Source organism: Ailuropoda melanoleuca, chromosome 4 (assembly GCF_002007445.2).
Source record: "Ailuropoda melanoleuca isolate Jingjing chromosome 4, ASM200744v2, whole genome shotgun sequence".
Lineage (NCBI taxonomy): Eukaryota > Metazoa > Chordata > Mammalia > Carnivora > Ursidae > Ailuropoda > Ailuropoda melanoleuca.
The window spans coordinates 143,768,477-143,792,637 of record NC_048221.1 but is presented as its reverse complement, the minus strand read 5'-3'; the positions used below and the strand labels follow the sequence as shown (position 1 = coordinate 143,792,637).

At 57.0% G+C, this 24,161-nt stretch overlaps 1 protein-coding gene and 1 long non-coding RNA gene across 2 annotated transcripts in view; both read right to left on the bottom strand.

The window, feature by feature from the left end:
- The window catches only part of PXDN (peroxidasin), a 71,597-nt gene extending 48,725 nt beyond the window's left edge, over nt 1-22,872 (bottom strand). The window contains exon 1 of the mRNA XM_034659977.1: nt 22,856-22,872. Within this exon, the coding sequence (XP_034515868.1) occupies nt 22,856-22,857 (2 nt within the window). The 5' untranslated portion in view covers nt 22,858-22,872. The remainder of the gene's footprint in view (nt 1-22,855) is intronic.
- Nucleotides 12,390-21,137, bottom strand: LOC117802071. The gene is made up of 3 exons (XR_004625134.1): nt 18,676-21,137; nt 14,157-17,842; nt 12,390-13,171 (listed from the first exon to the last, which is right to left on the bottom strand). It is a non-coding gene; the product is annotated as an uncharacterized LOC117802071 (long non-coding RNA).
- Nucleotides 22,873-24,161: the final 1,289 nt, after the last annotated feature.

Genomic DNA, 24,161 nt, shown 5'->3' with positions numbered 1-24,161 from the left:
CAAGTCTGTTTGGGATTCCCTCTCTCTCCCTCCCTCTCTTCCCCTCCCCCATTCTCTCTCTCATTCTCAAATAAATAAAATCTTAAAAAACATATAATGTAATTCAACATTTACTGAATGGATCTGAAAAAACAGGAGTCATGACTAGAAACCACGAACGTTCATACACATGACAAATTCATTTTTACTTGTTACCACCTTTACCTTCTTTCACAAATAATTAGAGGCAGCACAAAAGTACACAAAACACGAGCGATAAAGGAGCTTAAGGACTGAGGGACAAGGGGGGACAAGGGGGGACAAGGGCAGAGAAAGAACAAGACTAAGGAGCGTAGGCAGGAGGCAGGAGGCAGGCTTGGCTCCAAGCATCCTCGCAACCACGCAAGACAAGATCTCATCTAGCACGAGACTCCCTAGCCCAGAAAATTCCGTAGCCAAACAGCTGGGAGAAATGAGGCTTTTACTGATACAAGACAGAGGCAAAATCACACACAGATCCTCTTAAATATCAGCCATGTAACTGTGAGTAAACAACACCCCGAAAGGAGGCTCAGTGGTGGATTCCGCGTGGCTGTCCCCGGTCCCTCACCGGCAGGGCTCTGCAGCCAGCAGCGATAGATCTCATCCTGTTTATCGTGGCTCATCCTTCCTGCCTCCAGAGGTCTTTCTGACCCGGATTCGCATTCAAGGATTCGCTAAGCCCGTGAGGCCCGTGTTGTCACATGCGCTCCCTTCTTTATCCAAGTTACTAAAATTAAAAAAAAAATTGCAGGTCAACAATGGGAAAACCAGCGCAGGGTGATGAAATGCGCACGAGTAAGTGTGTCTGCACGAGGGACAACCAGGGAGCCTGCTCCCGAAAAGCCCGGCTGCCCCTCGGCGGCCGCCCGGATCCTGGACGTGATGCGTCTGCACGCGGAGAGCCCAAGGACACGACAGCACAGGCGGTACGAGTGCACGTCTGTCCTTCCGGAACGCCAGTGCGGCCGGACGCCCGTCTGCCCACGAGAGCCCAGGACACAGCCCGGGGCCACACTGTTGTTGGTAACTGACGGGGCCGTCAGAGTCCCACAGGCCCGGCTAAGTGGGTTCCGACCCTCCTCACCGCGGCCAGCCACGCAGCAGGTGAGCACCCACTCACGAGGCCAGGGCCAGAGATGAGGCCCGCGCTGCTCCCGCCGCCCTCGGTAAGGACCAGCACGCTGGACGGGCCTCTCCTCCACTCCCTACCGTGGACGGACGGTTTTGTGAAACGCAGCAAGCAACGTTCTTATGGGTCCAATTACCAGGCAGGCACCTTCAGCCCGGCTGCTGACCAGCGACCAGGAGGCCTGCGTGCTGGCGTCCGTCCCGGACGGCACGCTGAGAACCCTCTGTGGGGTGACACCCCCGGGAACCGGGGACACGGGGGCCGCTCTTGGGGCACAGGCGCCGGGAGGCACGGAACAAGAGTGAGCGCCCCACCTCGGCTGGGTGGGCAGTCCCAGAGCCACGGGGAGAGGCAGACACGGAGGCCCCATGCTCCCACGACCTGACTCACCTCTCCCATGAACCCGGAGAAGTGGGTAATCTGACAGGCGCCAAAGCCAGGCAGCCACGAAGGCCTGCGTGCTCTGTGCCCCACGGACCGCAGTGTGCACTCCACAGCCCCTCATCCCCAACGAAGGCCATTCACACAGACCAGGCAGGCTCTGCTCATCCCGGGCTCCGCCTCTGAATTTCGGTGCCGGGCTCAAAAGTGCAGACAGGGTGTGGGAGGCTCCAGGCTGAGCAGCCTCCCTACCTGCTCCAGCGGCCCCCACGAGAGCCCCCACTCACGGAGAGGCTGGGAACTGGGGTCTGACGAGACCTCAGCTCCCTTACTCAGGGACATCGACTTCGGCTTGTCACAATCTCCCCAAGCCCAGGGCTTGCGGAAGGGGATGGCCCGGGCACAGCTGGCCCGGGGGACTGCTCCACCACCTCCAGGGACGCCCCCAGAAGGCGGGATGCCCAATCAGGCCAATCGTTGTGTAGTCTTCTGATCAATGCCTTACAAGTCTGGTTGGTAAAAATATACAGGAGTGTTTATCCTAAAAAACCGAAAGGAAGGCAAAAATGCCTTTCTCCAATATACACTTCAAAACGGAAACAAGTGAGCGTAGTTCAAAGCATGGGAGAGAAAACCTTAAAAGAAAACTGACTTTCCTAAATCAATCAAGGTACTGACCCAGTCAAAGGAAAAAAAGACGTAGAAATTTCTATTTTGGTTTTAGTTATTGAGAGGTTTTCCTTTATTGGTAAAGGTATAAAGGCAGCAATGATACTTAGAGTTCTCCGGGATTTGGTGACATCATTCCCTTCACAGAAAAGGCGACACTATCGCTTAGATTTGTAATGCGTGATAAATAACCCTGACCTCGTAAACCTTGTTCTTCTGGGTTTAAATTCTTACAAGCAAGCTACAGATAAAGCATGAAGACACGTCTGTCCAGACTGACTCAGAATGTGACTCATTAGACCACGCAGGAGACTCGGAGGGACGGGCAGCAGGGGAGAAGGGAGGAACGCAAGGCCGGTGCCCTGCCTCCTAACGGGGGTCATCACATGCAGCCCGAGGCAGAGCGACCCCAGCTACGCTACCAAACCCAAATGAGAACGGGACTGGAAGGAGGGCGTGTGGCTGGAAAGACTCCTGACTTCCTTCCAGGTGAGCGATACTGTGGGGGGACAAGCCGGGGGCCTGAGCCCGGTCCTGAAGGACAGCCGGCCGATGCTGCCGCTTCCAGACGTCCGCCACGTGCGGGGACATCTCCGGGTCAAAACGCTGTGAAGCAGGCAGGTCGCTGTCCTGGCCCAAGACCCCACGCTTTCCTGTGGCTTAAAAAGAGAAGGAAGTGGGAGGTATTTCGGTGGCGCGCGCAAGGCAGACCTGAGCGCAGGCCACTGGCAAGCGTGTCCAGCAGGAGAGCAAAGGGGTTGACAGCTATTCTGCAGTTGGTGGCTTTGCAAACCGCCCTCAGGCAGAAACGTTCCCAGGAGCGTCTGCAGCACCAGTTACAACTTCCCCAGCCCCAAGGTCGGCATCGAGGATGGTGTGAATGTTTGCCTCTGACAGCCGTGCGCGGCCCCCCGTTCCTCATGTACTGGGGACCTGCCTGTCACCTCTCTGGCCATCCAGACAGCCCACATCCCAGGAGACCCGGCGAAGGCCCCTGCAAGACCACCCACCGCGCAGGCCCTCAGGGACCCACCAGCAGTGCTGGCAGCTCCTGTGTGTCTGAGAGAAGGCACGTCCCCTCCAAGCGGAGTGGGGACCCGTGAGCGGCACCACCCAGACCGTCAGCCCCTCCCGGGGGTCATGCCCTCCCGGAGGGCACAGCCAGCCTGGCTCCCCAGGAGGCCAACAGGAAGCTGGTGGGCTTCACACCCGCTCGGTGCCCGTGGAAGTTTCTGGGTTCTGTCACGGCAGCTACGCTGCCCCGGACGGCGAGGAGGCGCTGGGCATGTTCCGCTCCAAGAAGTCCCAGCTCTGCACCAGGGTCTGCAACCCAACTGTGACTTCAGGAAATACTACTCTCGACCATTCAGAACTGTAAAATTCAAGCTCGCAATCCAGATGAAAGCAGGCAAGGGCTTCTCCCGCCCCTCGGCCCGGGTCTGCCCCTGGGTGCAGGGAGGCCCGTCGGGCGCCCCGTGTCCTTCCCGCCACATCCTACTGACTTATGCCCGGGCTTTATGTTTCAGGAGGTGCGTTTTCCAGGCCGCACGCAAAGGCAACCGATTCGTGCGAAGCCTTCTCTCTGCCCCAAATGAACAAAATAAATCTACTGGTTCATGCCTTTGTTTCCTCTGGGGAAAAAACCCCAAACTTCCTCCGTCAGTGGTTAAAAAATGAAATCAGTATTTTTCCTACTTTCCAGACCAAAAAAGAAAGGAAAAAAAAAAAAACCGAAACCAGAGTTGTGTACCACGGGCTTTTCCCAAGGCCGTTTTGTTCTTTCCCAGAAAGCCCAGCACGCAGGGGTTAAACCGAGGACAGCCGTGTAATTAGAGGGAAAGAGGCCCCACTCGTCTCTTCTAAGCAAACAAGGAGGCACAGAAACCTGCATGGGCGAGCATGAAATCCATTCTCTCCAACGAAGTGTGTCAGGGAAGACAGAGCGGGCGGACATCGCTCTAATTAGAAACAGCCAAGAAAACAGCAAATAAATGGGGCACGATCCCAGCAGGATCATGCCAACACAATCCCGGGCCATGGAGGCGGGAGCTCCTGCTTTTCCTGAGAACTCGTATGTGCGGTCTTCCTGTTTTGAAAACAGGACGCGGGTGCGGATAAGTGAGTGTCTCCTCTCGGGAAGAGCGGCTCGGCGCCGCGTGGTGGGGTGACTTCTGCGACATCACGGGGCTTGACGAGGGGTCCACCAGCTCTCTGGCTGGCCTGGCTCCCGCTCTGGCCTGGGGAAGCCAAGCGGGCTGCGGTGAAAACAGTGGGAAATGGATGACGCGCCAGCCAGGGGACTGGGACCCTGCAGGGACAGACGCCTGGGCGCGCCGGCTTCTGACCTGGGGGCCCCACAGCGCACAGCACGGGCCCTCAAAGGGCCGGTCTCCCTGCGAGCAGACTCCACCCTGCATCCCAGGACTGGTCCGTGAGAAACAAAAATAGTGTGTGCACGTGTGTGCACACATGGACACGCACACGCATGTTTTCTCCAGGCCACTGCCCTGGGTAGGTGTGTCATTTTCTAGTTTGGCAGCAGGGAGGCTGACGGCTGCCCAGAGGAAACACCAGAGGCCTGAGTTAAAATCCCTCCTCCACATTTTACTGGCTGTGCACTCCTGAACACGTGTCTTGACCTCTCTGATCCCAGGTCTCCTCTGCAGAAGAAAGCAATGATGTTCCCTGCCCATCCTGTGAGGACAGCAGGAAATGAGGTGAGCAGAGCAGGAAACCGACTGGTAGGAGAGGTCAGAGGGGGGCCTGAGTCACCCGCCAGAATGAACGGTGGGCCTACAGCGCGCTCTGAGGGGCCACCCTTGAAAGAGACAGGCCACCTCCAGCCCACCCCACACGGCACTCCTCTAGGTTACACGTGACGGAAGGGCAGAGAGGCGAGCTGACCGGCCCACAGGGCCCTGAGACCCTTTCCCTCCCTGGCTGTGTCCTGCAGGCCCCTCCCGGGACGCGATCTGAAAAGGGTCAGACTAGTGCTCACTGTTTCCCGACTTAAATGTGGTTAAGACGCCTGCTTCGAGGGAAAGACCGACGTGATCTTAGTACAAATGCTAAAGCCAGTCCGGTCTCACGTCCAGAAAGCATGGCCACGTGGACATGGCTCCATGCGTCCCCACAGTTGGGGCGAGTGTGGGACAGAAGCGGGTACGTGCCGGGAATCCGCACCTTCCATCCACGACCGCTAATCCCCCACGGGCCGTGGAAAGTCTGACAGGCGCAGATTCCAGCGGTCTGCTGCGGTTCAAGGCCGCTTTGTTCTCTGCTCGGGCGCCTGTGGACCAGAGCAAATGCTTTCAGCCTGGGGCAATCGCATCGGACGGGGCTCAGCAGCTTCTCCCGACTGGTCACCACGTCACCAGGAACAGTGGAGCCTACACACACATGCACACACACGGCCTCAGCACGCCGCCCCTGAGGTTCTAAGCCCCCGCTGGGAGGAACCACCACGCAGGCACCCCGTTTCCCCGATGCACGAGCAGCTCGGCATCGGACCGCCGAACTGTGGGTGCAGGGAGCCCTCACTCACAGCACGTCTATGCAGCAGTCCCAGAATCGGAATCAGGTGGCAGAGCATTTGCTGAGGGAGAATCTCGGGGACCGAGTGCGGCTGACGTCGCAGGAAACCAGAGACCCATCTGCCCAAACATTACAAGAGAAGAAGAGCAGCCACAAGTCACGTGGGACCGGCCGCGACGCGCCACCGACAAGCCCACTTGCCGGAGAAGTAAAGACAGATTCTCACGCCCCGGCGAGCAGCTGTGGGACGACAGGGTTAGACTCACATCGTGCACAGAACACATCACCACAGTCTAGAGCACGGAAACCGGCAGGACACACGAGCCATCAGCTGTGCAAGAAATAAGGAAGATGCGCACGGAACAGCGGACTGGAAAGCTCAAGCAACAAGCTGACTAAATGCCACTTGCACGGAGATGGTCTCTGGATCCCAACCGCAACGAACCGACTGTCTACAGGCCGCACACACGCACATGCGTGCACACATGTGTGCAAGGCATGCACACAGACGTACACAGATGTGCACACACAGGGTGGATGGGAAAGGGAAACGCTGGCAGGATATCGGACGATTTTTAGATGCATTATTTGCTTATTTTTGAAGATGTTTTTATCTTAGAGATACATACTAAAGTATATATGGATAAAATGAAAAATAAAACTGAAAAACTGAAACAAAAATACTTTGTTACAAGTAATACAGTTCTCTTTCCTAAAAAGCCAGCCGACTAGAACGGCAGCCAGATGGGCAGCAGCAGCAGGGCTAAAGGGCGGGGCTGTTTCTGTCCACTCACGGGCTCCGGCCTCAGTCCACCGTAGATAGGATGGAAATCAGAGGACTTCCTGTGGAAGACACCCCTCTCTCCCACCCTGCAGGCCAGCAGGCCTCCCACCCCAGAGCCCCCGGTCTTCGGCACTCGGGGTCCCGCCGCTCCCGCTCCCGCAACACGCTGCAGTCAGCCACGTCCCCAAATGTACCCCACGCTCCCCAAGGTCTCCGACTTTGCTCACAGCGTTCCCGCAACTGGCAGGAGGCTGTCCCCCACGTGACACATCAAAATCAGCCCATCGTTCAGTCTGCATCACGCCCGTCCATAAGCACCTGTCGAACTGCCCTGAGAGAATTCCAGTGTGCCGCACCCCTTACCGTGTGCCGCATCTGTGACTGACAGCGCAGTCACGCCAGGACATACGCACCCTGCTACGAGCCCGCCTGCGGAGCCCCCCTGCACACCGGGGGTCAGGGCTGGCGCCTGGCTAACCAGTGGCCACCCAAGGAGAATGTGTGATTAAACAGCGGGGTGGTGAACAACTGTTTAGACAGCTCATGTCCTTTCCTTCAAATAAAACGAAACTTGGTAAAAACCTTTAAACACCTGGATCAGCTCAGTTTCTGTTCTGTTGCTCTTGTTTGTGTCGGGAAAGGAGCCGTCTGGGAGGCAATGTTCTCACTCAGTCTCCGAGGGCAGACGGCAGACAATCCTAGCGCCATGGCCAGGTGACTCCGGAGACTCTTCAAATGCAAGTGACTGATAAGGTAAGTAAGACCCTCCTTGATCCAGGAAACCAGTGACTGCAAACTGAGGAGGCCGGATCTCTGATCCCTGATTTTTGCACAGGTCAGACACGTCTAAACCCAGGACTGTCTCCACTGCAGGCACACAGAGGAAGCAGGACACGCTCTCTGCTCGCTCCGAGTGGGTCAGAGTGTGCAACTCTCCCGAGCGTGCAAGACCACGACTGTTTTGTGTAACTCAGCGTGAGAATGACGTCGTGGGCACACAGAAACCCTCACCATAGACACCTAAAATTACACAGAACTGCTCCATAAAAGGAGGAAAGACGAGAGAAAAGACCGCGATGAGCTGAACATAAGTCAGATCTCCCGAGCCGCCCCCCTCCCCTGAGCCACAGACACCAGCCCGTGACTCTCAGAGCCTGGGGTGGGGCCAGAGCCAAGGGGGGGGATGCAAAGGGGCAGGGGCAGGGGGATGGTGGTGACTGTGCTCTCCGGGGCGTGGACACGTCAGGACCGACGGTGCCTCACCGCGGACGTGAGCACAGCCGCCACACAGAGCCCAGACGTGACACAGTAGCCGGCCTCCCCAGCACATCCTCCAGCCCCGGTGTGGGGCACAGAGGGGACCCTGGCTTGAAACGAGCTCTGAGACTGCTGCTCTGGGTTCCTGGAACCCAAGGTCGACTGCACTGACGTACAAGGTTGGTCTGTGCCCTGCAAACCGGCGCCCACACTGCTGTGCGGCCCTCACCTGCAAGACCGCCCGTGACGCGGACTAGCCGGCTGTTACCACCCACAGAAGCCGCCAAACCACTGACAAACTTGCTCCTCCGGGATAATCTGTGAACTCGCCTACCACATCAACGCTCTCTACTCACCCGCCCCGCTGACCGACTACCACTAACGTCCCACCAACAAATCCCACTAACCTCCTATACTAACCTTCCCCGCTAAGCTCATGGGCGGACCGGGGCCTGCTCGCTCTGAGTTACTGTCCCTTTGTCCGTAATTTCGACCAGCCCGCGGGAAGTGAGAGGCGGGGCTGGGGAGGGGAGGGAGCAGGCGGGCCACCAGATGGCACCTAACCAGGGTGGACGCCTGCCAGCGCTGGGAACGGTGCCCGCCAGAGTGGAAAGGGCAAAGGGGACCCGGAGGAGGTGGGAACAACACGGTGCCGAGGGGCCGCCGCGCAGGAAGGGCCCAGTGCTCCGGCCCCCAAGGCCACCGTGCAGCAGGAACCCCACAGAAGGGGTCCGCACCCAGTCAGGATTCCCTCATCAGACCGCACCCTCAGACGAGTCCCCGGCACGCGTTCTGAGCACCGGGCCGGCCAGGCGAGACCATGCTCCCACCCCGGTGCACACACTCGAGGCACGTGCCCCTGAGAAGCACCGTGCACGGTGTCCTGAGTGCGGGCAGCCCGCTGGGACCCTGGCTCTCCCCTGACCTGCCACCGGAGGGGGCTCTCTCCTGAGCCCTACAACCACGGCTGGTCTCCTTCCCCGAAAAGCGGGGCTACCGGCAGGTGCTCAGCAGGTCATGGCAACGATCGTTGCACAGAAAATGACCGCCCGGGGGTGCCTGGGTAGCGCAGTCGTTAAGCGTCTGCCTTCGGCTCAGGGTGTGATCCCGGCGTTCCGGGATCAAGTCCCACATTGGGCTCCTCCGCTGGGAGCCTGCTTCTTCCTCTCCCATTCCCCTGCTGTGTTCCCTCTCTCGCCGGCTGTCTCTCTGTCACATAAATAAATAAAATCTTAAAAAAAAAAGAAAGAAAATGACTGCCTCGAGGGTGAGCAGGAGAGAGCCGAATGGGGACCAGCTCGTGCCGCCAACGAGACATCTTCAGTCAGCACTCTCATCTCAGCATATGGGAAAGCAGGGGCAGAGAAACGAAACCAACGCCGTGGGGCTGGGGACAGGCGAGCGGAAGATCTCCTTGCGGAAAATGAGCAACCCGACAGTCCAGAAACACACAGACGTGTAGGCGGAAATGGCCAAGTTTCTATGCCCAAGCACGCGGGCAGCAAGATTACAAGTATTTCTCTGGTTGTCCTTAATGGGCTTTAAAAGTCTTCTTAAATGAATGGTCTTGCTTACAGAATAACACATAACTAAAAAATGGGAGGCTCCTTCTGTTTCGGGGAAAATGTTTTAAAACAAAGTTTTCAAGTTTTCCTGCTCCTTTGGGCTCAAGTAATGAAAACCCGCTTAAGGACTCACGATCCTGCGCAGGAGCAGAGGGGCGTGTGGACACCTGCTCCTCTCTGGGGCCCGGAGGGCACACGGGGCGCGGGGGCACTCTCCGGCCACCTCTCTGAGCCCTCAGGGCTCTGTGCCTGCAGCACAGCTTTTACCGCGCTCTGAACCCCCTGCAGCCACAGCCTGCTGGTGCCGGCGCCCACTGCTAGCTGTTTATTCCCTTAATATTTTCTAGTTCCAGTTCCCCAGAGAGCCGTCTGTTCTGGGTCAAGGCTAGGCCTGACCATCAGCAACTGGCCAGCACATGGACTGACTGTCCTTGGTCAGGTGCCCACCAGATCCACCCAGCTGTGGCCGGGACAACCAGGGTCATGGGACACACAACAAGGATGCTGCATGGGTCAGGCTTGTCTAGAGAAACAGACCCAACAGGGCATGTGTGTGTGTGTGTCCGCGTCCGCGTGCATGTCCGCGCGCGTGTCCAGGCACATACCCATACAGGAGGCGGTATTTATTTAATGGAGACATTTAGTATGGAAGGCTGGCAAGTCCAGAATCTGCAGGATGGGCCAGCAGGCTGGAGACCCAGGAAAGAAGTGCTGTCTGAGTCCCAAGGCTTTCTGCTGGCAGAATTCCTTTCTCCTTGGGGCACCCCAACCTTTTCTCCTAAGCCCTTCAACTGCTTGGATGCGGCCCACCCACACTGTGGAGGATAATCTGCTTTGCTCAAAGGCTACTGACTTAGTAAAGTCTAGAGTAATGTTTCACCAAATATATGGGTGCTGTGGCCCAGCCAAGCTGACATACACAATTAACCATCAGAGACACCTGGCTACATTGAGGTGGTCTACTTACTGCAACAAGTATCGTAATTTAAACTGCTGAACGGGTTAATTGAGATCATTCCTGCAGAGAGGGAGAGACAGAGCTTGCTCTCTGAGTTCAGCAAAATAAATGGATAAATCATGTTATCCCACTGGGCACTCACCCAATCTTCACCGACTGGTAAGCAGAGAGTCAGTCTGTCAGCACAAACCAAGCCCCAGAAGCAGCCGACTTCAGGCTCTAACAAAGCAGATTCATTTTTGCTTGCTGCTTTTCTAAGTCTCACATCAGGCTGTGTTTTAATCACCTACACTGAGGAAATGGATCATAAAATGAAATCAATAAATACGGAGAGCAAACAGCTCACGGTCCACCCAAGAGGCTCTGAGAACATCTCACCCAAAGGGCTTCCTACACACAGAACGAAGTTTTAGGAAGACAAGAAATGCAACTCAATTAATTACTGGAGAAGAAAACATTTTAGAATGCTAAATAAGATAGTTTCATCCATCAAAAACTACCCCAGGACAAAGGAACACGGGATAATTAACCACAAAAGGTGCTCACAACAGATGGGTTTGGGGTAAATTGTCAGGAAAGGCTTCTGAGGGAAGGGGACACCAACAGGCACCTTCCAAAGAAAAGGAAAATACACTCTAGCCAGGGAAGCCCCTCTTGGAAGTCTGCCACGGGGACCTGTTCCTTCTGATCAAGGTTCTTCCGCGTGCTCAGCCTGCCCGGCCCGCAGCTCCACAGTGGGGCCGCTTTCTTCCTCTGTCCTGATCTTCAGAGTCCTTCCCCAGTGAGAACACGTGAAGCCGAACGCAGCCCCCACTGTGCACTGAGCTGGGCCCTCCCCAGCCTCCAGACGCTGCGTAGGAGCCTGGAAGGCGCTGATGACCAACCACTCCCATAACTCTCTGCAGGACGTCATCCCCCAGGAGCCGAGAAGCCTGCTACACTTGGACCGCCAGGAAAGCTCTGAGGAATTAGAAGGCTTCTCCATGGCTCAAGAAAATGATGAGGAACTGGGATTTTAATCTTTTGTTTTTATTTATTGTTATTTATTTATTTATTTATTAGAGAGGGGGAGAGAGTGGGAGAGAGGGGGAGAGGGAGAGAGAGGAGGAGAGGCTCAAGCAGACTCCACCCTGAGTGCACACCCCCATGAGGGGCTCAATTCCACAACCCTGAGGTCACGACCTGAACCAAAACCAAGAGTCAGGGGCACCTGGGTGGCACAGTGGGTTGAGCGTCTGCCTTCGGCTCAGGGCGTGATCCCAGCATTATGGGATCGAGCCCCACATCAGGCTCCTCCGCTGGGAGCCTGCTTCTTCCTCTCCCACTCCCCCTGCTTGTGTTCCCTCTCTCGCTGGCTGTCTCTCTCTGTCGAATGAATAAATAAAAAATCTTTAAAAAACAAAACAAAACAAAACAAAAAACCAAGAGTCAGATACTTCACCACCCAGGCACCCCAAGGAAGAGGGATTTCAAAGCTGGTGCATTCAGAGCTTAGGAGAAAAGAGGCTTGGGTCTACAGAACGTTCTTTCCACAACCATTCCCTTTCCTGTGTCTCTCTAGACAGGCTTCCAATCCCACTTCTGACCCATGAGAGGGAATGAAGGAACAGGGACTGGACTGTGTCAGGACGGAGGTCCCCGGCCATCACACATGGAGGGCACGGCAGGTGCAGCCTGCCCCCTATACAGGGAGCCCCCCAGCAGCAGAGTGTGCATGTCTCAGCACCAACGCCTGACACTATGTGGATGCCAGTAAGGAGGGAGGGAGGGATGAACAGGATGGCAGATGGATGGAGGGGTAGCTGAGTGTGTGGGTGGATCGACGGATGAGTATGGATGGATGGATGGATGGACAAGTGGGCGGGCAGATGGATGGATGGATGGATGGATGGACAGGTGGGCAGACAGATGGATGGGTGGATGGATGGATGGATGGATGGACGGACGGACAGGTGGCCAGATGGACGGATGGATGGACAGAAGGATGGATGGACGGACAGGTGGGCAGACGGATGGATGGATGGGTGGATGGATGGATGGATGGACGGACAGACAGACGGATGGACGGACGGATGGATGGATGGACAGGTGGGTGGATGGATGGATGGATGGATGGATGGATGGACAGGAAGGCGGATGTCTGGATGGGTTGGTAGGTGGGTAATGAATGTGAAGACAGAAGAAGGATGGATGACTGGATTAATGGGGTGGGTGACAGACACTGACGTAAGAAAATTACACAAAAAATCCGCAAGAAAACAAATGCTCAAGATTAATATTTAGCCACCTGTTGCCATGCCAACACAAACATCCCACATGTCTGAGTAAATAACAATGACTAACTGTATTCACTTTGACTGCTATTTTTGAAAGCTGAAGGGCTGCACAGCGGGTTGCAGAATCCCAGAAACACTGTTCCAGTCCAGCTTCTCCTTCCCCAGCGGAAGCTGTGAAGGGAAGTGAGGCATGAGCTGGACGAGGACTTCAGACAAGCTGCAGCCTTGTCCTCTGGTGACTCACTCTCTCAGTGTCCGCAAAGTCAGGCTTCTCTCCGCAGCACTCCTGAGGGACGCACTCTGCCTGCCCAGGAGCTGGAGAAGCTTTATGTTCCCCACAGAAGGAGAAAACAATGATCCAAGAGCTCCAATCCTTGCAAAGGCAACATGGACTGATGTGAACCTTCCATTTATTAGAGTAACTCTGAATTCTGTTCTTGTCCTTCGTCCTCAGCCAGTACGTACCGTGAGACGTCTGCTAGTTAGGTGCCAGAGGGGCACCTCACAAAGGTTGGGCGGGTCCGAGGGCTTCCCGGGTCCTTGCAGGTGCTGTCCACATGGGGTCAATGTCATGCTTTCTGAAGGTTTGGGTTTGGTCTGCTAGAGAAAACCGCATTTCTGAAATGCACTGAAAATTACGCTTAGTGGTATTTCCTTCTGAACCGCAACGTCTGCCTCGAAGTACGCGCACCACGTACGGAACGGTGGCGCCTGGCATCCCACGGCCCGCGCCCAGCAGGAGGAATGGGGGCTATCCCCAGCACCCCAGATCCCGCCTGCCCGGGCCTAGCAGATGGGGCGCTCCCGCCCCCGGGCTCCGCTGCGGCAGCCCCACAGTTAATTTAACACACTCAGTAAACGCATCCAGCGAGCCAAGCTGTGTTCGCAGAGCCACACGCATACCTTCCTTATTGCTCGGATGCCCCTACAGATGGGGAAACCGAGGCTTCCCGGGGTGAATGAGCTCACCCCGAAAGCATGGCGCTAGAATCTCAGCTCCGGGCGGGGCACACCCCGAGCCTGCCACAGGGTCCCACTCGGCCTGCTTTCCCTCAGCCCTCCGGTAAAGACCCGCCCTTCCTCACCCACCATCCCCAAGGCCAGCCCCCAGCGTCGCACACCCTGGTCTCCATGCAGTCGTCCCCCTGCCCTCCAACCACGGCGTGCAGGAAAACGGGCGGCAGCCTGGTTTATTCTGATGCCCAGCACCTCACCTGGAGTGCCCCCCAAGGTGGGGTCCTTAGGACATTTCTAAATAGTAACTAAATGTCATGACTTTTAAGTCTCTCACAAGTCAGGTTTTCCATGTTCTGCAGGGACCCGCCTTGTTCCCAGCACCTCCCAGAAACCGTGGTCCAGACTGAGAAGGTCTCCCAGCAGTGAGTGGGACCGCGGTATATACACTGGGGGGCCCCTCCCTCGCCCCTCAGGCGTCGGCGTCTCTACCCAGAACACTGGAGAACATACTCACTCAATCGTCATGATTCGGAGATTCCATATTTGCAATTTTCCCACTCACTAACATCTATTTGTGACCCTAAAATCAATACTCACAGAGCTCTGGCCCTCCGGCCACACCCACCTCTTGGCCAGAGCCCTCAGCAGACCCGTCCTCACGGCCCCCATCGGCTCGTCCTCCGCCAGCACACAGTGGTCAGGCCCCCTCTGCTCAGAGCCCTCCCACCGCCGCAGCTCCCGGGCCACGCGCAGGCTCACTCACTTCTCCAGGTAGATGGCAGACAGGCTGCGGACCTGCTCCAGCTTGCCCAGGGTCAGCTACGGTCGGTCAAGGACCCGCGGGGGGCGGTGGACAGGCTGAGCTGCCCGACTGCTCACGCTCCCCGCGGTGGCGGAGCAAGGTGGCCCTCTGCCTGCTTCTTCCTGCCCTGGCTGGACACAGCGTCCTTCTCACCGGCCACCGAGTGCTAAATTGTCTGCATTTTGTGCTTTCTTTTGGTGACTTTGCAGCTTAGAACTGCCCCCAAGCATGGTGCTGGTGTCTAGCGCTCCTGAGTTGGAGACACCCTCACGTGTCTCAGGAGGAAATGGGGGTGTGAGATGAGCTTTACTCAGGTCGAACTCATGGTTAATCAAGCAGAAGTCTGCATTAAGTGTCTTTAAGCAGAAGCACATACAAAATAAGGTCATCTACTGATCGGCTGATGAAAGTGTGACAAGGGGCTCCCAGGAACCTGGCCCTGTACGTCTCCTGGACCAACGGGTAAGTGTTCACTGATCCAGCGTCTGCAGTGACTTCACAAACGTAACCACCGCCAAGGAGGATGAACCATAAGTACCGACTCTGGCAGCAGAAGCCCAGGCGTCGAGCGGCAGCCCAGGGCAGGTTCTCGGGGTGACAATGCGACTGTCAGTCCAAACTGACCTCAAAGTCTTCAAGAGAGTAGACAAATCGTAATGACTAACATGCCCTTACTGAGCAAGGCAACATGGGTGCATGCACCGCATTTCCACGGGGCAGGCATCAGAGAGGTGCCCGTGCACCGTGCTTCGCACCAGCCATGGCAATGGTGAAAGCACTGCACTCTCTCCGTTAGACTCCCCTCGATCTGACTGTGTTAGCTCTGCAGCAGGTAAGGGGTCAATGCTCAGCTAGATGAATGGATGGATGGATAGACAGACAGACAGAAAGACTGTTGTATGGATAGATTGATGGATAGGATGGATTAACAGATAAATGGTTACATAAATAGATGGACAGATAACAGATGGATAAATGGATGGATGGAAGGATGGATGGATGATAGATGGATGATATAGAAGGTACAAAGATAGATGGGTAGACAAATGGAAAAACAGATTGACAGATGGATGGATGGACTGAAAGATGAATGAAGATAGAGGGATGACATAGGTATATAAATGATGGACAGAAGACATGGATGGACTAATGCAGACGGACAGAGAGTAAATACAGAGACAGGGATGTGGATACACGTCCTAAAGACACAGTCATACACATATTTCCGTGCACATCCAACCCATCTGTTAAGTTTCCTCTAATGATAAGAAAACAATTTGTTGTGTTGTGTTCATGTGTATTTTCACATTTTTCTGTTCTGAACATCTACAACTTGCATAAAATACTTCCAAAATGTCGTAAGAACCGTACGCTGGACGGTGCAGTGAGTGGGCAAGAGGGCAGGTCTCACAGCTTCCTCTGCTTTGGCTCGTGGCGCGAACGTGGCCCACCTTCCTGCAAGCGGGAAGGGCTCTGAGGCCCACCCTGCTTCTAACGGACTCTGCGCCCGGGCGGGGTGAACAGCGACCACTTGAGGGCGCCGAAGACCGAAGGCCGCGCGGCCCGTGTCCAAAGATACCACAAATTCATGCACAACTCCAGAATTACACGAAGTAAACAGGAAGAGCCGGGTCCTGCAGGCAGGGGCACGTGCACAATCCCGGGCGACGTGCGACGTGGCACCACGTGCACAATCCCGGGCGACATGCGACGTGGCACCACGTGCACATTCCCGGGCGACGGGCGAAGTGCGACGTGGCACCACGTGCACATTCCCGGGCAACATGCGACGTGGCACGCAGGCTGCAGGAGCAGCACGGGTTCGATCCAGAGTAGGGACCTCGGAAACACAACAGAAGCTCACGACCCAACCTGAGGTCCTATGCCTCTTGGGTTTTCTCCTTCTGCCCCCCACTCCGTGGCGCCTGACCTCTGTACGCGCGCGGGAGGGACGCAAGCCCAAATCTGCCGCCATTGGGAGAAGTCTGCAGTTCACAGCCGGCTCCCGGGAGATGTGGCTCTGATGTCGGACTCACTACCACTGGCCTGTTCTCCGCCCACCGAAGACGATCACACCAGGCAACTCTCAATGGGGGATAAACTGCCGTTAACCCCAAATAACAAAATTATTTTGTCAGAAGAAGGGGGGGCAGGTTGATAGCCCCATGTAGCCGCGGTGGCACGTGCTGCAGCCCAGAGCCAGAGCGAAGCAACACAGGGGTCCGGGGGGAAGACCTGTAGTCACGGTGCACGGAGCCCCGAGGCCAGCAGCAGCCCGGCATCTAGCAGACCTTGGGGACAGAAGGGGCGAGAGCTCGGAGCTGCTCGGTGAGCGTGGACAGCAGTGCCCGTGGCGGAGGGCAGAGGACGAGGGGCTTGACGAGGAACACAGGCATCGTGGACGACCGAGTATAGCACAGCAGAGGCAGAAACTCAGGAAATGCCCAAAATGCACTGGCCCTTCCTGGGCACGCACTAAGCAGCATTCCCCGGGTTGGGACAGGGGGCAGCACCCAGCATGCGAGGCCTTCCCTGGGTTCTCTCACCCTCTCCCCGCTGCTGGGACAGCGTGGAGGACCAGGCGGTAAGGGCCGCAGAGCGACAGGATGGCCAGAGCCTGGGTCCCTGAGTCACTGTCACAGCAAGCACCCGCTTCAAGAGTCAGATGTAGTATCCTGGCGCGTCCCAACCCGCAGCTCTGCGTGTGTGGTTGGAAGGGGCCCTGGCTACGACGTCAGCGACGGGGCGTGGGAGTTTCTGGTACAGACCAGCCTAACCCATGATGGGCAGCTATCCACAGCCACGGTGTGCCGCCCCCTGGCTCGGAGCAGAACCCCCAAGGACAGCTGCCCAAGCCGGAGCGTCCGCAAGGCGGTCTGTGAGTGCAGTAAACACTCAGGTTGTTTCGGCCCACGGAGACACGGGGAGTGCTCCTTACGGTGGCTGCAGCGACAGCCCCAGACCCACAGCACCCCAAGGCAAAAGGGAACTAGCAGCGGCCAACAGTTCCTAACTGTCTTTAAATCTAGACGTGAGCAGGTGAACCCAGTGGTTATTTCCTTCTAATTTTTACTTTTTAATACACGTTATTGTAGCAGAATTTAAAGTTTGTTGTTTCCTTTTTAAAATTAGAAACAAAAATGAATGGGGACTCACACTTCCGAACAAGATGGAATTACAGGGGCTGGACTTGCTCTCCCGTCTGAAGCCACCAAAAGCTCCCCAAATACACGAACAAGCGTTGTGAGGACAGCACAGATCAGCCAGCAGAGGACAGGATCCCTGAGACCACACAAGCATCCCAGTCCCTGCCTAGGAGCGGGGATGGTGCTGTGCTTCTGGGGAGACCGACGCAGGAGACTCGCAGGACCCTATGGCTGACGTAAGACCGAAGGGAATGTGCGGAGCAAGGAGCGCTCAGCGGGGCGCCAACCAGGGCAGGCGCAGGCACAGGACCAGGACGAGCGGGGTCCAGAGTAGAACGGAAATAACAAAGGTCACAGCAGAAACTAATAAAACAGAAAACAGAAGAGAAAAACCAATGAATCCAAAAGTTAGGTTTTTGCAAAGATCAGTGGAAGTGATGAAGCTCCTGACAGACTGGTCAGGAAATAGAAGAGGCCTGATTCTCTCACCAGGAGCAAGAGAAGCGGTGTCCGTGGAGATTCCTGGGAGGGTCAGGGGGTGACAGACCCAACAACTCACGTGACGTGGACCAGCTCCGTGGGAGCCACAGTCTACCAAAGCTCATTCAGGAAGAACACGCTGCCCCAAGCAGCCCAGACTCACGGAAGGACCCACGCTGCCCTTTCAACCCTTCCTGCGAAGACAGCCCGAAGCCCGGCCAGGCTTCCCCAGGAAGCCCTGCAAACACTGAAGACAGAACTAAGACCAGTTCTACCCACACTGCCCCCAACACAGAGAAGCAAGGAATGTTCCCGAAGTCACCCCAGGAGGCAAGACCGACCCCAGATATGCCCAAACCAGACAGACATTCCAGGAAGGAGGACAAAGAGCAGGACCCCCGTGAAGGCAGACCCAGGAAGCTCAATGGGGACACCAGGGCAAGGAGGGGCAGGGAGGGGCAGGGAGGGGGTAGGGAGGGGCAGAGCTGGGCAGGGAGCTGGGCAAGGAACCGAGGCCTGCGGGGCCTGTGGGGCCTGCAGGGCCTGAGGTGGCCACTTGGGTGGGCACTTGGGGAGGTACTTGGCAGGGAGCTGGAACTTCTGNGGAGGGGGTAGGGAGGGACAGGGAGCTGGGCAGGGAGCTGGGCGGGGGGCGAGGCGGTTTCCAATCCGGATTGTGGTGCAGGCCTCCCAGGAAGGAGCAGGTCACCACTTACCACTTTGCACAGGTGCAGCTTTTACAATGTTAATCGTGTCTCAATCAGGCTTCTCTTCTTAAGTGAAAATTCACCCGGACAAAGGTCAAGAAAGGGCCTAATCAGTGGTTAAGCTTCCCCTTCACACCTGACCCCAGAACAAAAGCCCGCATGATCCTGGTGGGCCTCTGACCTCCCAGGCTCCGGAACAGGCCTGCTCCTTCTGGGGCAGGACGGCCGGACCCCCCACCTTCAGGTGAGGATCACTGGGCAACCAGGTCTGGAACGAACCGCTGGAAAAAGGGGCCCAAGAAAACCCCCCAGAAGCACAGAGTGCCTGGGACACACGGAGGGGGTCTGGTCATTCTTTCTTCACTGGGGATCTTCGGGTGAAGCTCTGTACCCCCAGAATGTTGAGAAAGAGGAGAAGTAACAGGTTCCAGAGTAAAGAAAAAATCAGGAGACGAGTGATGTCCGCCAGCCAGGCAAAGGGGACCCCCCCGAGGGAACAGGGGCTCTTCCTTGGCTTTCCCGCCCTTTACGGTTTACAGCACGCCAGTAATTTTTTTTGTTTTAATTGAACATGAGTAATCATGTCTGGCGATGTCTCAGGTTTTGTCCATGAGGCTGATGGTGGACATGAAACATCTGGAGAGAAGCCCAGGGGCCGGGACGGAGAACCTGCAACTTCCATCTTTCAAAATTAACTTCAAAACAAAATATAAACCATTGGAATGATCAATGTGGAAGATTTCAAGCTGTCAGATTATCGTTCGCACCAGTAAAGCCCCACTCGTGCCCGGGGACAGACTCGGAGTCCGCACACCAGAGCGCACAGAGCCACCTGCTCCTGGGGAGCCGGCCACACGGGGCGAGCCGTGGCATGGGCACTGAGCGGGCGGCTGCAGAAGCCTCAAATTCAGGGAAGTTTCCTTGCTTTTACATGGAATTCACCACAAAATGTGTTTTTAAGTAAACTGCATTCCCTGGTATTTTCCTGCATACCCCAGACATGTCTGGAAAGTGTCACCATTAAGGGCTGAGTGTACCAGGGCTGGATGGCAGCCTCAGGAGACCTTACTCAGGCTGACACGGGGCTCACGAGGCACGCGGGGTCCGGCTCGTGGAGTCCGGGGGCCAGCACCCCCTCACAGCCCCGCGCTCTGATGGCAGAGCTCGGCCGCCCCGCGGGCATCTATTCCAGGTTCTTCCTGCTGTGGACGCACAAGAGAGAGCCCAGCATCTCCCGTCAGAAGGAGGACACGTCACTTGGCCAGTGGGGACCAGCCCAGCGCAAGCCGGACTTCTACCTGGCTTTCAAACGGATGAGATCAGTTCTGCAGACTGGAATTTTCTCCCTGTTTCTGCTGACACTTGTAATGTTGAACCCTCACTCGGTCCAGAAGAAGAGCTCCTGTGTCTGCCCAACACTCACTCGCCAGGATTGCCGGTGTCTCCTCCGGGCATGGGCCCTCGGCCGCCTCTGGCCCGCACACCGAGCACAGCCGACTCCTTCGGGCTCCAGAACGGCTCCCAGAGCCTATGCCTGGACACAGAGTCCCTCGTGCTGCACCCAGGCCATCCGAAGGGAAGCCCACAGCTGCCAGGCACCTCTCCGGGGGGAAACCGAGTCAGGGGACCAGGCAGAGAAGGAAGCCCAGTGAAGCCTGAGCAGCACGTGGCCTGCGGCCGAGCTGAGGTCAGGGCCCAGCGGCCTTCTGGAGTCCGAGTCACAGGGACTGACGAGCAGTCCTTTTCCAGCTACCACCTTGCCTGAATGAAAACACGAGGAGGAAGCTAGCTCTCCACACACCCCAACCACACACAGAACCCACTCCCCGATGGTAAATGCCAGACTCACGCTCTCCAAGGGAAGGTCCCTCTCGGAGCTCGTCCTGAACTCGGAAGGGTTTCATCTTCTGACCACTGCACACCGGCCACCCTGCAAGTGACGGCCAGCGGCTGCTGGGTGCATGGACCCGACGAGCAGCCGGCCGAGACAGGGAGTGGGTCCGTCCCCACTGGTGAAGACGGACTGCCAACACCTTACGATTTCCTGCAGTACTTGTCAAACACATTTGAGCTGTGACAATAAAGACTCTAACTTCATCCTAACAAGGACCTTAAAAGGAAAACTGGGAACTCGTCTTAAGTAAGCCAAAGGCTCTGACTTAAACACTGCTCCCAAGGGTCCTGCAGAGCCCAGAGGGCCCACATGGACCCTGCAATCCTCAGGCCAGCCTCCCCCGGAGCTGAGGAGGTCCCCGGAGGGCAGGGTCAGGAGTGAGGGTCTTCCTGTGAGCCGAAGGGACAGCACAGAAGTGCAGAGAGAAGAGAAGTGGGAGGGCCTTCCCCAGCTGGCCCCCCACTTCCCAGTCCTGGGACTCAGTTCTGCTGAACCCCTGTGAGCGGGACTCCATCCCTATGCAAAGGGAAGTGGGTGGGAAAGGAGATTCTCCAGACAGCCAGGTCTGGGGAGCTGCCGGGGGGGGGGGGGGGGGGGGGGGGGGGGGGGGGGGGGGGACACACAGGACGACGACTCAAGGGGGACTCATCTCCAGGGGGCCGGGACTAAGGGAGGCCTTGAGAGGGACGAAAGAGGGCAGCTAGGAGCCTGCAGGAAGCTGGGGTCCCCACCCATGAGGCAGGAGCACTGGGGCCCCCAGGTACACAGTGCTGCGGGCGCTCCTAGCTGCTTCCCGCGGAGCCAAAGGGCCAGCGGGCCCTGCACCCAGCTGCTGTCCTCACCCTGCCAGCAGGCCCACGCTCCCCAGCACCCCCTGGGACCAGTGCGCCCCTGTGTGGGGCTGCATGCGGGAGGAAGCTGAGGCGGGCAGCCCCCTGCCTACTCTGGGGCTGGGCTACGTCCCAGGGCTGCCTCCCGCCCCAGGGCTTCCTGTCACATGGACAGTGGTCTGGCATGGCCCCGGCTGTCTGATGGATGTCAGTTTTGGAGTAGATTCCCATGACCTCACAATGGAGGCTACGGGGAAGGAAAGAGGTTGGGGGAGGGTGGGGTGGGTGGAAGGCCCGAGGCCAGAACCCCAGAGCAGGGCAAGAAGGGCAGCAGTGTCACCGTTTTTGTCCTCGCTTTTTAATTATCGTGGGGACAAGTTTCTGCTGTGGTGCTGCACAGACCAGAACACTGAAAACTGAAGCAGGCCTTCCCGCAGAAGTGCAGCTGGTGGGGAAGGAGCCCCGGAGGTGGGCGAGGGACAGGGCCACAGACCAGAGCGGGCACCCGCGGCCCCGGACTCCAGACCAGGGGGCCGGTGCGGTTCCTTCCAGAACACCAGCGACACTGCCAGCGGGTATGAGCTGTGCTCAAAGCAAACCGGAATCCCGGGGTGGCCACAGACCAGTGATTTCCACAGCTCAGACCAGGAGCGAATCTCAGCAACCCAGGACCTGCCTGCCTGATTGCGCTCCCCGAACGCTGTGGGAAGTGTCAGACATCCAGGGGCTCTGAGTCCATCTTTTTTGGGGGTGGGGGGGCGACAGGGACGTCTTGAAAGCAAAGGATGATGCAGGGTCACATGGTCCAGCTAATTTGGGGGCCAGGTTCTGCCTTTATCTTCATATTTTTAAGTTCCTAATTTCCACCAAATAATTTTTTTAAAAATAGAAAAAAATGACCGTGTTGTATGAGAGCAGAGAGCTGGGAGAAAAGCCACAAAGGAAAATTAAATATTTCTGCATGAGCAGTTTATCATGTGACGCACCTACCAAGCGCCCAGTCTACCCTACAGGACAGGGCCCCAGGGACGGAGCAGCGGGGCACCTCAGACCCGCCTTCCTCTTCATCTCCTGATCCCCCCCCATGTTCCCATCTGGACTGTCCCCTCTGTTCCTGAAAGCCTGTGCCCTCACCATTACTACCTTGCTCCTGTGACCTCTGTCCAGGGCCCAGTGACCTGCAGAATGTGCCCCCAGTGGAACCTATCACGTCAGGAGTCAGCCCAGCCCTGGTCCCAGGGTCTCCAGGGGCAGGCCCCCTCTCCTGGCCCCGAGCCTGCACACTGGTCATGGGCTGTGTTCATCTCACCAATAATCTGAGCGAGTCCGCTTCCTTCCATAAGGGACCTGGTCAGCAGAGCATCTGTCCAGCCTGCCTCCCAGAATCCCAAGACTACGCATGCGCCTTTCAAAACATTTCCAAAACTATCAAAACCCAAGAAAATATACGGTAAAGTTTACGCACATGAAAGCTTTCTGGAAATCTTGCAAGTGTCCACTGTGATGTCACTTTCCAGGCCTACCCTCGGGTATCTTAGAGACACTAAGTTTCCGCGGAGAATTTTGCCGTGCGCAGTAAGCCGAAGACCCCATTTTTGTTCTGCCACCCTCACTTTTTAAAATACTGTTCACAGTACTGACCAGATGTGAAAAGTGGCTTCAGGGTCCAATTTTCTAACACTGACTCAGTAAAGATATTATCCATACCCAGAAAACCCTCGCTGTGCCCGCCTGGGAGCGCGTTAGAGTGTGATGCCCTGTTGGATGTCCGCCTTGCTTGGCTGCACAGACCCTCTGGAAGGAAAACCGAGTTCTCTCTGGAAAGAACAGCATTGCTGAGAATGACGCGGGCCAAAGACCCGGAAGAAGCTCTGCGTGCAGAGTCCGGGCCCCTGAGAGAGGGTCTGCATGTACTCGGTTCAGAGTCCCAACGCTGTCAGCCCACTTCATAGTTCGCTCGGGATTTTACAACTTTTGCAGGCTCTCGGGCGGTGCCAAAATGGGTCAGGCTCAGCCAAGAAAAGTGGAAACTATTTTTGGCATCCAGAAGGGCAGCTGTAGGACGCTGACACAGTCGGCGCCTAAAACGCATGCCTGCCTTTACAGATTTGTAGTTTCTAATCAGGGACGCATCCGGAAACCTCTGGGCCCGCAGCCAACTCGGGGCGCACTAGGCCTGGGCTACAGCCGAGGGTCGGGGTCGGCCTCCGGGGAGGGGGCATTTCGGGGAGGGGCGAGGTCGGCACGGGTGTCTGCGCCGCGCAGAGGCCAAGTGCGCGACACTTTGTACCCACTTGAGCGCCAAGTGGCGGCGAGTGCGGCACCCCCGCGAGAGGCGCGCCCGGGCGGAAACGCGCTCCGAGTCCTCCGTCTACACCCGAGCTGCCCCGGAACTCGCTGACCCGCAGCCGGGCTGCCGCGCTCGCTGCGGCACAGGAAAGGTCCGAGGGAACGCGCGCCCCTCGAGCCGGGGATACCGGGCAGGAGCTTCTCGGCGCCCAGCGGATGCGGGGAAAAGGGCGCCGCTACGGTTCTCTGAAGGGTCCGCGAGGGAACGTCCCCCAAAGAGGGGCCGGGGCTACTGCGGTCCGGGAGGAGGGGGAGGCGCGGGAATGCACCGATCTTGGGCGGCAGGGGACCGAGAGCGGCCGCAGAAGGGAGAAGAGGGCGCGGAGGAGGGAAGCCAGCAGAAGAGGGAAACGGGGAGGGGGAGGCGCGGAGGAGGGGACGGAGAGGAGGAGGGGAGGGGGACTGGGAGGAGGGGGGCGATA